At 38.9% G+C, this 13,180-nt stretch overlaps 1 protein-coding gene across 2 annotated transcripts in view; it reads left to right on the top strand.

Annotated features, from left to right (window-relative positions):
• Window positions 1-13,180, top strand: part of FBXL5 (F-box and leucine rich repeat protein 5) — a 35,643-nt gene that overhangs the window by 14,867 nt on the left and 7,596 nt on the right. For both annotated transcript variants that reach the window (XM_080378935.1, XM_080378934.1), the window contains exons 4-10: window positions 503-686; window positions 2,958-3,140; window positions 5,422-5,547; window positions 6,533-6,681; window positions 6,881-6,963; window positions 8,647-9,369; window positions 12,235-12,383. In XM_080378935.1, coding sequence (XP_080235061.1) covers window positions 503-686; window positions 2,958-3,140; window positions 5,422-5,547; window positions 6,533-6,681; window positions 6,881-6,963; window positions 8,647-9,369; window positions 12,235-12,383 — 1,597 coding nt within the window. The remainder of the gene's footprint in view (window positions 1-502; window positions 687-2,957; window positions 3,141-5,421; window positions 5,548-6,532; window positions 6,682-6,880; window positions 6,964-8,646; window positions 9,370-12,234; window positions 12,384-13,180) is intronic.

Here is a 13,180-nt window from a genome sequence, read left to right as displayed (position 1 = left end):
CTTAAAGGAAAAAGAGAAGTCTGTAAAGCAGTGCTTCATGACTCAAACTGACACTCCCAAACAGCCTCTGACCTATATTTGAAACATAGACTAGTACTGCCAGTCTGATGACTTATGGGTCTCCAAAAACTGGGAAGCATCTTCTAGAGAGAGTAAATCTTCTCTTGGACAGACTTCGGAAGTATTTTCTCATGTTTTTCTTCTTTGCCACTTTGCCTTCTATGTGAGTACCTCAAGAAGTTATATAGTTTAAGCAAATTTAATCACTTCCCTTTTCTGTTGGGGAAAACAGTTAAGCAGCTTGCCTGGGCCTGTGCGGTATCCATTGGCAAGCAGAGTGTTGGAACTCAACACTTCCATAGTCCTGTCCTTAGGTTCATTTAATGTATGACATGTTTTACTTGGAGAGAATTTGAAACAGGAAATTCTGCGTTGATAGGTCTGTGTAGCATTATTGACTATCTCTGTCAGCACCAGGCTCTTCCTTTTTCCTTTGCTTTAGGTTTTTCAGCCAATGTTGATGGAATACTTTACTTACGAAGAACTGAAAGACATTAAGAAGAAAGTAATTGCACAGCACTGCTCGCAGAAGGAAGCTGCAGAATTAAGAGGTCTTAGTAAGTGGAATCAAGCAGAAGAGCTTCAGAAGGTCTCTAAGTATTCTGTGGATGAGAAAGCAGATCAAGGTGAAGCATCTAATTAAAGTTCAAGTAATTTTCAAACTGCAGTTTTTATCTAAAAAGCCACACCAGTGATATACCTAAAGTTATGTATAGGCAGATAAAATAGTTTTTATAAAATGGGAATTTCTTTAAACAGTTTTGAAACTTCAGAAGCTTTTTACTGTTTGATACAGGCTTCTTGACAGGTTGTAATATGTATATAGTACTTCACTGTTTACCTGTTCTCAACCTTCTTCCTTTCCCTTCCCGTGATAATACTTGACGTAATTAATAGGCAGAAATGAAAATTAACTCTACTTTCATACTTCCATTGAAATTATTTGAAGACCCTGCATTTAGTTCTTGGTTTTCAGGACTGCTTTGTAAGCTTTTTCTGTTGATGGTTTAGTAACACAGAACAGTTGGGTAACTAACAATATTTCAAATGAAAAGCAACTCTCCTTCCCCAGCTCTGCTACCTAACTTCCTTGGGCCTCTCCAGGAGTCAGAAAGGAAGAAGCTCCGTGTGTGGAGTAACACATGGGAATGCATCTGTGCAGCATACAGATAAAATGTTCTGGAAGTGGATAATTAATTTGTGTTCATCTGTAACTACCTTTCCTGATGAAACTTAGAATAAATGGATGACGACTGAAGTGCACTTCAGGCTTGTTTTATGACTGTTGAAGCTGCTTAAGTTGCATGTTTTTATAGTTTTCACTCTTAACTAACAACAAAGAGTTGATGTATTGATGTACCAAAGTGTACACTGTACAGAAAATTGATGTATCAAAAGTGTAGTACTGGGGTGTGAGACTGATAAGTAGAGCAAGCCCTCATGAACTTTGTGGTGTTGATAAGATGTGGTACTCATTAGGAAAACTTCAAAAGCTACTCTGTAATCAGATACTTTTTTTTTTTTTTTTTAATGAAACTTGACTTCTCTGAACTACTGAACTGGTCATTTTCTGCCCTCCAGGTGACGCCTTCAGAAAAGATCATGGTCCATGGTGTGAAATGCTATTGAGTCTGAACAGATGAATGTGACAGAAGCAGTCTTACAGCATTACTTGCTGTTAAGTCTAGTTGGAATAGCAGTTTTGTGACAGTAGTATCTGCAATGGTTGTGTTCTAGACTTTAGGGAGAGAGATGTATGTGTCCTGCAACTGTTTCTTAAAAATGGAAGAAAATAACACATCTTGCAGCCCTGTGCAGTTTTAACTGCATTTTAGTGTGAAATACTCTGCAGTTTACCTGCAGTGACTTGCCAGGTGTATGAATAAATATATCGATTCATCAAGTGAAACTGCATTTAATTATATTTAAAGTATCAATAGATTGTCACAGAGTAAAGTTTTCATTATACTCACTTTTGAAGCTTCTTTGGAAAAAGAAACTGGATGCTTGTCTCACTGTGAAGTCTTACGTACTTCGTGTTGCAACTTTTAAAGTAAATACCTACTAATTTGTGAAACCTGCTATTTCTAAGGACTCCTGAAAACTATTTTAGAAACTTTTTTTCTCAAGTAAATTGTCCTTAAAGCATTAAAAATTCTCTTAAAACGGCAACCCCCCCACTAACTAAAGCACTGAATTTGTTCTTCTATATATGGTTTGCAGCTCTTTCTGTACTATGGAGGTAAGGGAGAGCTATTGGGGATGGTTCCTACTGCTGTCCATGGAAGTATTAATTACCATGGTCAAATTTTAGTCTCTAATCTAATGTTTAGTATTACTTTAAACCAGAATGGCTTGTCACCATTCCTAAGTTAAAATTAATTGTCTATGCTAGCAGTTAAAGCTAGAAATAAAATGGGAGGCAGCTGCAGAGTTAAGCATGGTCTTTGTGCAGTGTCCCAGTCAAGAGGTTGAGTGCTTCCAGTGATGGTGGTCCCAGCTGGTAGATCCTGTGTGCTAGTACTGTTTCCTGAGAATGTGGCAAAGCAGGTATATATATATAGTCTATGACAGAAGGCATTTCTTTAAAACATTTCATTTATAGTGGATACTGCTTTTATCTTGCTGTGGTTTAGTAGCAGCAGTTTACTTTTGTCCAGGGCTTTCTTGTATCGTTGGGGGTCAGGGTTGGAAAAAACTACCCAGTTGAGAAAAACGCAAACAGAAAACTTGAGCTGATTGGTTCTGTGTTCTTTTTTAGTCAAAATTATACCTATTTTTTTAAACTCTTTTTTTGACACACTTTTTTCATTGCCCTAGTCAAACTGTGAGTTCCACTACTGTTGCTTACAGCTGTGAGGCTGTGCTTCACTTAACACACTCTTTCTATATTTCAGAAACCGAAGTAACAGGGCACACCACAAATATTGCTAATCTTCCTCCTGAAGTAATGCTGACCATTTTCAGTTACCTTAACCCCCAAGAGTTATGTCAGTGTAGTCAAGTAAGCACTGAATGGTCACAGTTGGCTAAAACTGGATCTCTCTGGAAACATCTTTATCCTGTTCGCTGGGCCAGAGGTAAGTTAAAGTTAATTCTTCCTCCGAAAGTGTTGATTGTCAGAATTACCTAAGCCTATAAAAAAGAATGTTTTGGTATAGGCTATCATGTACAATGAACCTGGCAGCTGAGTGAGCTGAGTGTACCCTTCTGGCAACTGTAGTGCCCTGAAACTTGGTTAAATGTTAAAAAACCCCAAAACATACTTCCAAATTATGAATTAAGAAATTAAGAAACTAATAGTTGTCTTGGTTGTAACTCATGAGTAGCTCTTGTATGCAAACTGTTGGTTGGTTTGCTTGTATGAATGCTAACAAGGATATTGACTAATACAACACCTTAATTAGAATCTAAGGGGGTTTGAATTATAAATGCCGATGTTACAGCTATATCAGTGAAATTTTTGTTCCATTGGGTTGCTAGGTAGAAATAAAATACATAACTGCAGAATGGAAGTTTAAATCATGGAGTTTTAATATCTCCTCAGAATCTATTCTTTTTCTATTCAAACTTCCAAGAAAACTGTATGTTAGTTTTTGTACTGATTCTTTAGATATATTATTTCAGTAACTTCTAAAGCAGTAAGGACTAAGTGGTTTTTTTTAATACCTTCTCTTCCTCAAACTCCTGTTAATTAAAATTTCCTGCTGAGAAGTAACCTTTACAAAACTACCTGTTGAAGTATACAAAGTACTCTAAGTACAGTGAGGCCAGTTACAAGTCATGAGAATGTTTGTAGCTTTAAATATTTTATTTGTATTTGTCCATATTTGTGTGACTATTAAATAATCACTGGAGTAGATCATTGCATGCTGCACAATGCTGCCATGTCAGTGTAGTTGAGTAACAAGGAGACAGTCTCTGCTGTTTAGTAAGCTATATTTTATGTGTCTTTAAGAGAGAAAGCTAACGATATGTAACTTAAATTTTGAGATACATAAAAGCTAAAAATTTCTTTCTGGCTTCTAAAATCTGTACAAGGCAGACAGGAGTTAAATGACTTTTGGGTCTGAATTTTTTGGTTGGATAGATCTTAGTGAAAATCATAGTTTTGTTGCTGAGCTGCAAAAGACTGGGTAGAGAGCAGAGGTTTCGGAGTTCAAATTGTTAGATTTGTCTTGATAATTGAGTGCTATGCAAAAAAAATAATTGGCAACTGCTTAAAATGACTTATTCCTAAAACTGGTTTTGGCACAACAGGAAGCTATGACGTACTGTCTATACTACGACAGTTGTTTGTGCAGAAATGCTGTAAACTGGGTGGAAGCTTCTCAAATGGGATTTACTGCTGGAGGGGAACCCCATAAAACTAAAGATTTCATTAAATTTTTAACTTTTTCCCTCCTAATACAGAGAAGGCTTCTGAGGCTTTTTATGTATTATAAAGATGGGTTAAAGATGATGAGAAATGTTACTGGAACCTTTTGCTTCACAGCTGGTTGACAATCAATTAGGATTTCATTGTCACTGTGGTGCTCATATAAGAAACCTTTTTGCTTTAGGTACTGTTCCACAGGGGTTGCTCTTGGTTTGAGGATAACAGGATCCCCTGGCTAGTGAGAGCTTAATAAGGTGTTTCTGGTTTAAAGCAAATCTGCACTGAGGGAGGCAGTAGACGTGCTTACGCCAAGCCCAACACTATAATATACCCAAACTAAATTAATGCCCCCTTCAGGGAGTGGGGGTGCCCTACCAGGTAAAACAATGGAGCTGTTGCTGATGTTCATGATCATCCAGATGTTCTAAAAAATTGTCTATTGATTTGAGTTAATTGTGTATTGTATAGCTGTTGTAATTAGGCTCCTTCAGGAATTTGGGTTTCTTGACCCTGGAGTTGTTACGTCCAGTGACTACAACCAGGCTAATAAAATACATCCTGGTTGAATGTACATTTGTGAGATTCCAATGGAAAACAGAAATGTCTTAAACCAAGTGTTATACTAAAAGTTGATGGTTAATTTATCTACCAGAAAGAACTTCAGCACCTACACAGTCCAAATATCCTATATTTGGTTGTTGTTGTTGTTGCAGTCATATTGGTCCCTCCTGAAGAAAATAAGGACAGCAGGCATGTCTCAGAACAGCATAATAGGCTCTTCCAAGAATCTTTTGAAGCTATAGATCAAAAAAAGTTATGTCGAGGTTCAGTCCAATCTTATTTGAGATGAATGCAAAACTAATTTATATCTTTAAGTCAGGTCACAGTATATTGATAAGTTGTTATTACTATTTCCTGCAGTGACTAGGAGTTTGTCTTAACTTCTTTGTGCCTTCTCTTTTGGGGGGCTGGGGGGTGAGTAGGTGATTGGTATAGTGGTCCTGCAGCAGATCTTGAGACGGAACCTGATGAGGAATGGGTGAAAAATAGAAAAGATGAAAGTCGTGCTTTCCAGGAATGGGATGAAGATGCTGACATAGATGAATCTGGTAGGTAAATTCTGATTTTGTTGATTTGCTGCTGTGGCCTCCCCCCGCTCCCCACCCCCAGATGACATGGCTGTAAGAAGGATATGTATAAAATGAAGTATCTTCTGTAAAATAAGTTAAAAACCCGGGGTTTATCATAGTTGATACCAGTACTTTAAAATAACGACAGATGCAATAGTACTGACATTCTGTCTAGATTAAATGCTTACTAAGCCAAGTAGATTTATACAGTAAAAAAGTGTTTGGGATGTTTTGTCTTCTAACTACTTAAGGTTCCTGAGATGAGTGTTCTTTTTCCCCATCTTCATCTCCTGACTCCCAGCTGGGTGGGTAAAAAAAAAGGAGAGTGGGGGTTGAAGAGGGGGAGAAGCAGGCAGTGGGTTTTAATGAGCTGAATTCATTCATTTAGGAGAGAGCAAACGTGAGTGCAGGCAGAAGAGTTATGGGGTTGTGTCTGGATTTAAGGAGGAGGTAAAAGGTAGGCTTCATCTCTTCAGGAAGTTTGGATGAATCATTGTGCATCCTCATGCATTCTAGGCTTAATTTAAGATTTGTATTAATCTGTTATATCACAGGATATGAAATGCCCTGTGAGATAGTATTTCGGTGTATAAAGCAGGTCAGTGGAAACAGCTGCCCCAGACAGCCCTGAGCAGTACGTAATCTGTAGTAAATAATCTGTAGTAAATATTTCTCGAAGTCCTTCAATGATAATTTTCTCTTAAGACTCTTACTGTTTTTACTTGCCATTGGAGTTAAACTCTTCAGGACTGTCAGAAAGACAAGCAGATATTGTTTTAAAGATGAGGCTTAAGTAGTTTGTTGAGCTAAAACTCGGCACAAGTTTTATGCTTTTTAAGCATAATTTATGCCTTGTTAAGCATTCTTTAGTTTTCTGGTGACTTGTTTGATGTAAGATGGCAATGTGAATTCCAAATGACATGAAGCATATTTTAAAGTCTTTCCCTTTGGTTTTATTTTGTAGAAGAAGCAGCTGAAGATTCACTTGCCATTAATATAGCACAAATGGAAAAACGTTTACTTCATGGCTTAATTCATAATGTCCTCCCGCATGTAGGCTCCTCAGTGAAGACATTAGTATTGGCCTACAGTTCGGCAGTGTCTAGCAAAATGGTATGTAATTTGAAACTGCCTTTTAATAATTGTGGCTATGCAGCCTCTAATTAATAACTGATGTGCCAGAGTTTAAAATACTTGAGTAGTGAAAATGAGTTGCAGTTCAAGCAAATGTTAATTCGTATGTTGTCTCTTGACACTGTGTGCAGCCTTACTGGCTTGTGTCTTTACGGATTGTTTTCCTTTCCTTTTCCAGGTTAGACAGATCTTGGAGCTTTGCCCCAACTTGGAATATTTGGATCTCACTCAAACTGATATTTCAGATTCTGCATTTGAAAGGTTAGACAGCTGTTCTTTCATTTAAAAAAAAACCCCAACATATTCAGTTTTTGAGGTGGGGGAGGGGAAACACTCAAACACGTCTTAGTCCGCTGCCAATATATAGAAATAGAAAAATCACATTCAGGATTCACGTGTAACTAAGAACTAAACCGGAGTAACAAGTCAATGAAATAGCAAGTGAAGCATGTAACTTTGTAATGTCCATTTCAAATGCTCTCTCTTCACTATTGGGTACGTATTACCTGTCAATGTGTAGCTAGCTCTTCATAACAATAATTGTGTTTTGTTCTAATATTAACAACTTGAAATTGTCCATAGACTTTGGAGAGCCAGTTATGGTAGTTCTCTTGGTCTGATGTAGCCAGTAGCGTTTGGTAGGCAAAGCTCTAAGACTTGGGTGTAGTAACTGTAGATTTCACAGTTTTACCAAAGCCTACAAAATTTCATTGATGTCAGTGGGGTGATGCGTGGATGCAGAGCCTGCACCAATGGGTCTTGTTGTGATACTGAAACTTAGTGGCTATTTCAGTATTCAACACTTTCAATCACACAGTACTCTCCAGTTTTATGTGTTAATGACACAGAAAACTTTACAGCGTGGATGCTTGTAACAGCACTGCAGCTTGTGCAGGAAGTTTTAATTGAAGTAAAAGCTTTATTTTTTGTGGCTCAGAAATCAAACTTCACGAGCTTTTGTCCATCTAAGGTTAAACTTACATTATTTGCCACTTCTTATATATCTGTATTTCTAACACCACAATTTGTAACTTGGCAAATTACTTTGGCTTGTTGTAAATGTAAGTAATCACTTAGGGAAAATGATATTAACTAACTATGGATATATAAAGGTCACTTAAATCAGCTATAGACTTTTATAGCTAATAATGTAACAGTATTACTGTAGACCAATTTTCTCTTTCAGTTGAAAAAGATAAGGCTGAAGGGGTGAGGTTTTGTTAATGTGAAAAAGTCTCATTTCATTATTATCTCTAATCCTCGCCACTTTCATGAAGTAATTAATACTGTACAAAGAATGTGTTTCAGGAATCCAGCTATTTTCTCTGAAAAGAATGTGAAATTACAGAGGATTTATGATTGTAGTACATTGATATTTCAATATGTGTAAACAGCCAAACTTGAGAAACTCAAATACTAGAAATTATAACTACTAAAATTCTTTGAATATTATGTCTCAGATGTATTTTTGTGTGTGTGTGTGTATGTGTGTGAAACTTGCTAGTTCAGTAAGGTTTTTTTCAGCCTTCTGAGAAAGTAGCTAATGTCTAGTAACTTAGATGGCTGTTGGTAACTGCATTATACACAACAGAAGGTGCTTTTTGAGATTGTCACGTATGTATTTGGTGTTGGCAGTCTGATTTACTATTTAAAGACTTGTTTGATGTAGGGCAAATTTGAACTTCATTTAAGTTGTGTATATGGAAAAATACAGGTTGCTACTAATTCCTTATTTCATGTTTCTTTAGACACTTTTTCTAGGCATGTATTACAGTATTTGGAGTATCAAATTAACCTGTCAGGGGTCTAACTTCTGTGAATTCATATATGTATTTTACTTGTGAAATATTCTTTCGTATATTTAGCCGTAACATCTGTTTCTGAGCAAAACCTAAAAAAACCCCTAACCAACCAACCAAACCACTTCTTTTCACCTGATTTCAGTTGGTCTTCAGTTGGTTATTGTCAAAATCTACGCCACCTTGATCTGTCTGGATGTGAGAAAATCACGGATGTGGCTATAGAGAGGATTTCCAGAGCACTGGGTATCATATCAACTCACCATACCAGAGGTATTCTGAAAAGCTGCAGAAACAGGAATGTTAAGATGCTGTGGAAAAACAGAGAGATTACTTTGCAGTCCAACAAGAAGTATAATTGTTTGCATGAAATCAACAATGAAAACCTAATTGAGGGAGGAGACAGCAAGCAGCATTGGACTAAACCTGACAGCTCAGAAAACTTTAATTCTGCTTATGTGTGGATGCTAGATGCGGATGACTTAGCTGACATTGAAGACGCTGCAGAGTGGAGACACAGAAACGTTGAAGGATTTTGTCTTATGGAACCAACATCCCATATTAATTGTTCTGCATCGTGCTACAGTAGAGAAATTTATGGATTAAGGACTAGAGGGTGGCAGCAGCACTGTGCTTCTACTGACTTGATTTACTGCGGTCACTCGTTTTGTTGTGCTGGGACAGCACTAAGAACTATTCGAGCACTTCCAGAGTCCTCTGCACTGTGTAAAAAAACAACAAGGACTAAGCAGTCAGAGAAAAAAGACTCTGCATACTCTGGGAGTGAAAAAACAGATGAAGAGACTGCACGAGTTCTTCAGTTTCTCAGTCTGTCTGGATGTTTCCAGATCACAGACCGTGCTCTCAGGTGAGGAGGCATTTTTAAACTATTTTACTGCAGTACATTTTTTGTGGTTTTATTTGTTGGGTCCTTCTGGTGTGAATCTGCCTAGTTTCAATAGAAACATTTTTATTGAAGAAATTGGTAAGTTTTAAGGGGTCTTTGCATTTTAAAATATTTGTAGTACCAGACTTGAACTTTGTCTAGCTTTTCCTTTTGGGGGTTTTAAAAACATAAAGTCTTCTAGGCATGTGCTCCAAAGTTAAATATTTTTGTGAATTTATTGTTCTAGGCAGTATTAATGCTGTTAGATTTGATCTTTAGTGATTTTATTAATTCACTATTTTTTTCATTATGGCTGTCAGTTGCTTGAAACTTTATAAAACTGTAGTAACATCTCATTTATGTCTGGATAAGGACATAATTTATGGACAGGCTGGATTGATGGGCTGAGGCCAGCTGTGTGCGCTTCAACAAGGCTCAGTGCCGGGGCCTGCGCTGGGGTCACACCAAGCCCACGCAGCGCTGCAGGCTGGGGGCAGAGCGGCTGCCAAGCTGCCCAGCAGAAAAGGGCCTGGGGCAGAAAACGGCCATCTGCATACGAGCCGGCAGCGTGCCCAGGTGGCCAGGAAGGCCAACGGCATCCTGGCTTGTATCCAAAACCGTGTGGCCAGCAGGACCAGGGCAGCCACCATCTCCCTGTACTTGGCACTGGTGAGGCTGCGCCTCGCCTACGGTGTTCACCTGTGGGCCCCTCAGGACGAGGAAGACACAGAGGTGCTGGGGCGTGTCCAGGGGAGGGCAACGGAGCTGGTGACGGGTCCGGAGCACAATTCTTACGAGAAGCGGCTGAGGGGACTGGGGTTGTTTAGCCTGGAGAAAAGGAGGCTCAGCGGGGACCTTCTCACTCTCCACAACTACCGGAAGGGAGGTTGCAGCGAGGTGGGAGTCGGCCTGTTCTCCCAAGTAACAAGGATAGGATGAGGGGAAATGGCTTCAGGTTGCATCAGGGGAGGTTTAGATTGGAAATTAGGAAAAATTTCTTCACTGGAAGGGTGGCCAAGTATTGGAACCAGCTGCCCAGGGAAATGGTTGAGTCACCATCCCTGGAGGTATTTAAAAGACATGTAGACATGGTGCTTAGGGACATGGTTTAGTGGTAGACTTGGAATGTTGGGTTAATGGTTGGAGTTGATCTAAAAGTTTTTTTCCAACCAAAATGATTCTGTTTCTATGATAATTTTATATGTGTAGAATATAATGTTAAATATGACTTCTTATAAGAATTAAAGGAGGAGAAAAAAATAGTTGACTTGAACACTGATACGGCTTCAAGAGTTACAGAATCCTCTGCGTGTTATTTGCCACTGATATTTTGCATTGTCAGAAAAATGTAGTTATTGCTTCATAATGAGAATGGGATGAGGCTGGAGTAGTTGCAGCCGTGTGTTTGGGTGTGCTGCAGCACTTGGGGGCTAATTAAAGCTTCTTGGAGTGGGAAGACTTCATGCCTACCTGCATGTATGCTGGGCATATTGGGAAATAGTGTGTGTGAGGCACTGCTGGCATTGATTTGTCTCTCCAGAGAATTCATTCCCGTTTGACGTGCAGAAATACCAGCTGTTCAAATGTCTCCCATAGTGGTTCTAGTGACAGTTACTTTTTTTACTCGGCAGTGTTAGTCTTGCTCAGGGTGAACTTCAGGTAGCTGTGTGTCATGTTTGAGCTTGTTGCTGTTCAAGTGTTGGAGTGAATGGCTATGGCTGAGTTTCCCTAGGTGCTGATTAGGTCATGCTGTGAGTAGTTTGCATGTTACTGGTCTGTCTTTTTATGACTTGGAAATCTAGGACCAAAAGGAGATTTGGTCATTGACTCATGGGAAGGGTTTAGTTGTGATGCTGGTTTCCATTGACGCTTTTTGGACAAAAGAAAGCATTTAAGAGCTGAGAGTATGCTGCAACAAGTGCTTCTTGCACTCACTGGAGTGTTTTGGGTCTCTGAGAAAAGAGAATGAAACCTCCTAGTAGAAGTACTTGCCAGCTCATTTCATAGAGAAGCTGTTAATGGATAGCTGGTCTTGTGGTCAACAGTTCTTCTGCCTGCTGACAGGAGAAAGTTGTACAGTGATGCTCTGAAGGCATTTCAGTTTTATGTCCTGGCTTTAATCTGTGGCTTGGTGATTCAAGCCTGGTGTGTTTTTCGGGTGTGTGAGCTTGTTTTTGATTGAACTTGGGCTGGCTGCTCAAGCTCACAGAGAAGCAGGCAGACTAATGTGGAATGATTGCTCAGGTGTGATACATCCATGAGGCTGTTGCATCAGCAGCCAAACTCTCTTGCACTTGGAGGAAAAAAGTGAGGAATTCCACGTGAATAATAAGATGGTGTGTTGGCAGAAAGAGGTTCCTCTGTCAGTCCTAGGAACATAAACATTTGGATTCCAAAATAATTTTGACCGAAAAAATGTAAGACAGTCAAACTTCTGGAATCGTAATGCAGCAGGCTTTGGAGTTTCATGTTTTCATGGTGGGTGGAGGAATATACATCACCTTGGAAGAGTTGCCAGAATCAGTGGTGTTTTGGAGAATGTCTTGGTAGTTCTTTGAAATACTTGGTTGTCTCTGGAGTCATTCATGAAGTGATTTACCATTTAAGTCTATCGGAAAGAATTGTTAGTTTCTGTAGAAATCAATTCATTTCCCGGGTCTGTTACGTAGCTTCAGCGGTGTTTGTTCCCCTTCATAAGGTATGAAACTGCCAGATTTAAAACTACATTTTTTGAGGTGTGTTTTCTGTTATGAGATGCAATTAAGTCTGTGACTTGGGGATGCAGTGGAGTACTTGTCAGTCGAGCACTGTGCAGACTCTTAACACTTCTCTTCTGTCTGTTAACAGGGCATTGACTCTTGGAGGCGGACTGCCACATTTGGAACACCTTAACCTCTCGGGTTGTCTCACTGTAACTGGTGCGGGCCTGCAAGATTTAGTTTCTGCATGCCCTTCTCTAAAAGATGAACACTTTTACTACTGTGACAACATTAACGGTAATGTCTTTTTATGCAGATGTGATGCTTTTCTGGGGAACAATGTTTGCTTTAAGGACACTTCTTAAAACAAAAAGAATGACCAAAATCCCACCTTTTTTTTTTTTTTCTTGGCTGTGTAGCCCTGAGTTTCACAGATTAGTTCTGAAAATACAAGTGTTAAGGTGGTTTTTCCTCATTTGTTCTTTTGGGTTTTTTTGTTTGACACTAGTATAGTTCTGTATTTACCTAGGAAAGCATTCTTAGACCATATATCTCATAATTTTTGTTTAGTGTAAGTAATATGGGCTAGAAAGTAAGTCTCCACAAGCTAGTACACACCTGCCCTTCCCATGTCCTCTCTGTAAACCATGTAGTTGTTTGTTTTCTTTATGGTCATAACTTCAGACAGAGGCTTCATTAGATTGGTACCAAAGCGGTGATTTTTGGGAAAGGAGTGACTTGTGTTTTGCCATGCAAACCTCCCATATTGCAGAAGTTTTGGTATAGGATATTTTTGATCCTGCCATTATGTGTCCTTATGGAAAATGTAATTTAGTTTTTCTGGTTTTGCTTGAGTCAGTACCTTAGGGAAGGATCGAAGCTAGAGAAGGATCTGGAAAAATGTATAAAATATGTTTATGATGAAGGTCTCTTCAGTGTTTACCACACTGGAATTTAGTCTGTTACGTTAGGTCCAGTAAGCGTTCATAGCATTAGAGATGGGAACCATAGTGTGACTTGTATTGCATGTGTGAATTTAAAACAGGTAAGTGCAACAGAAGGAAAGTGAAAAGGAGGATAATAACTGAGCTCAC

The sequence above is a fragment of the Falco punctatus genome (assembly GCF_963210335.1).
Source record: "Falco punctatus genome assembly, chromosome: 1".
NCBI lineage: Eukaryota > Metazoa > Chordata > Aves > Falconiformes > Falconidae > Falco > Falco punctatus.
The sequence above is the reverse complement of the archived record's forward strand: the minus strand, read 5'-3'. Positions and strand labels throughout refer to the sequence as shown.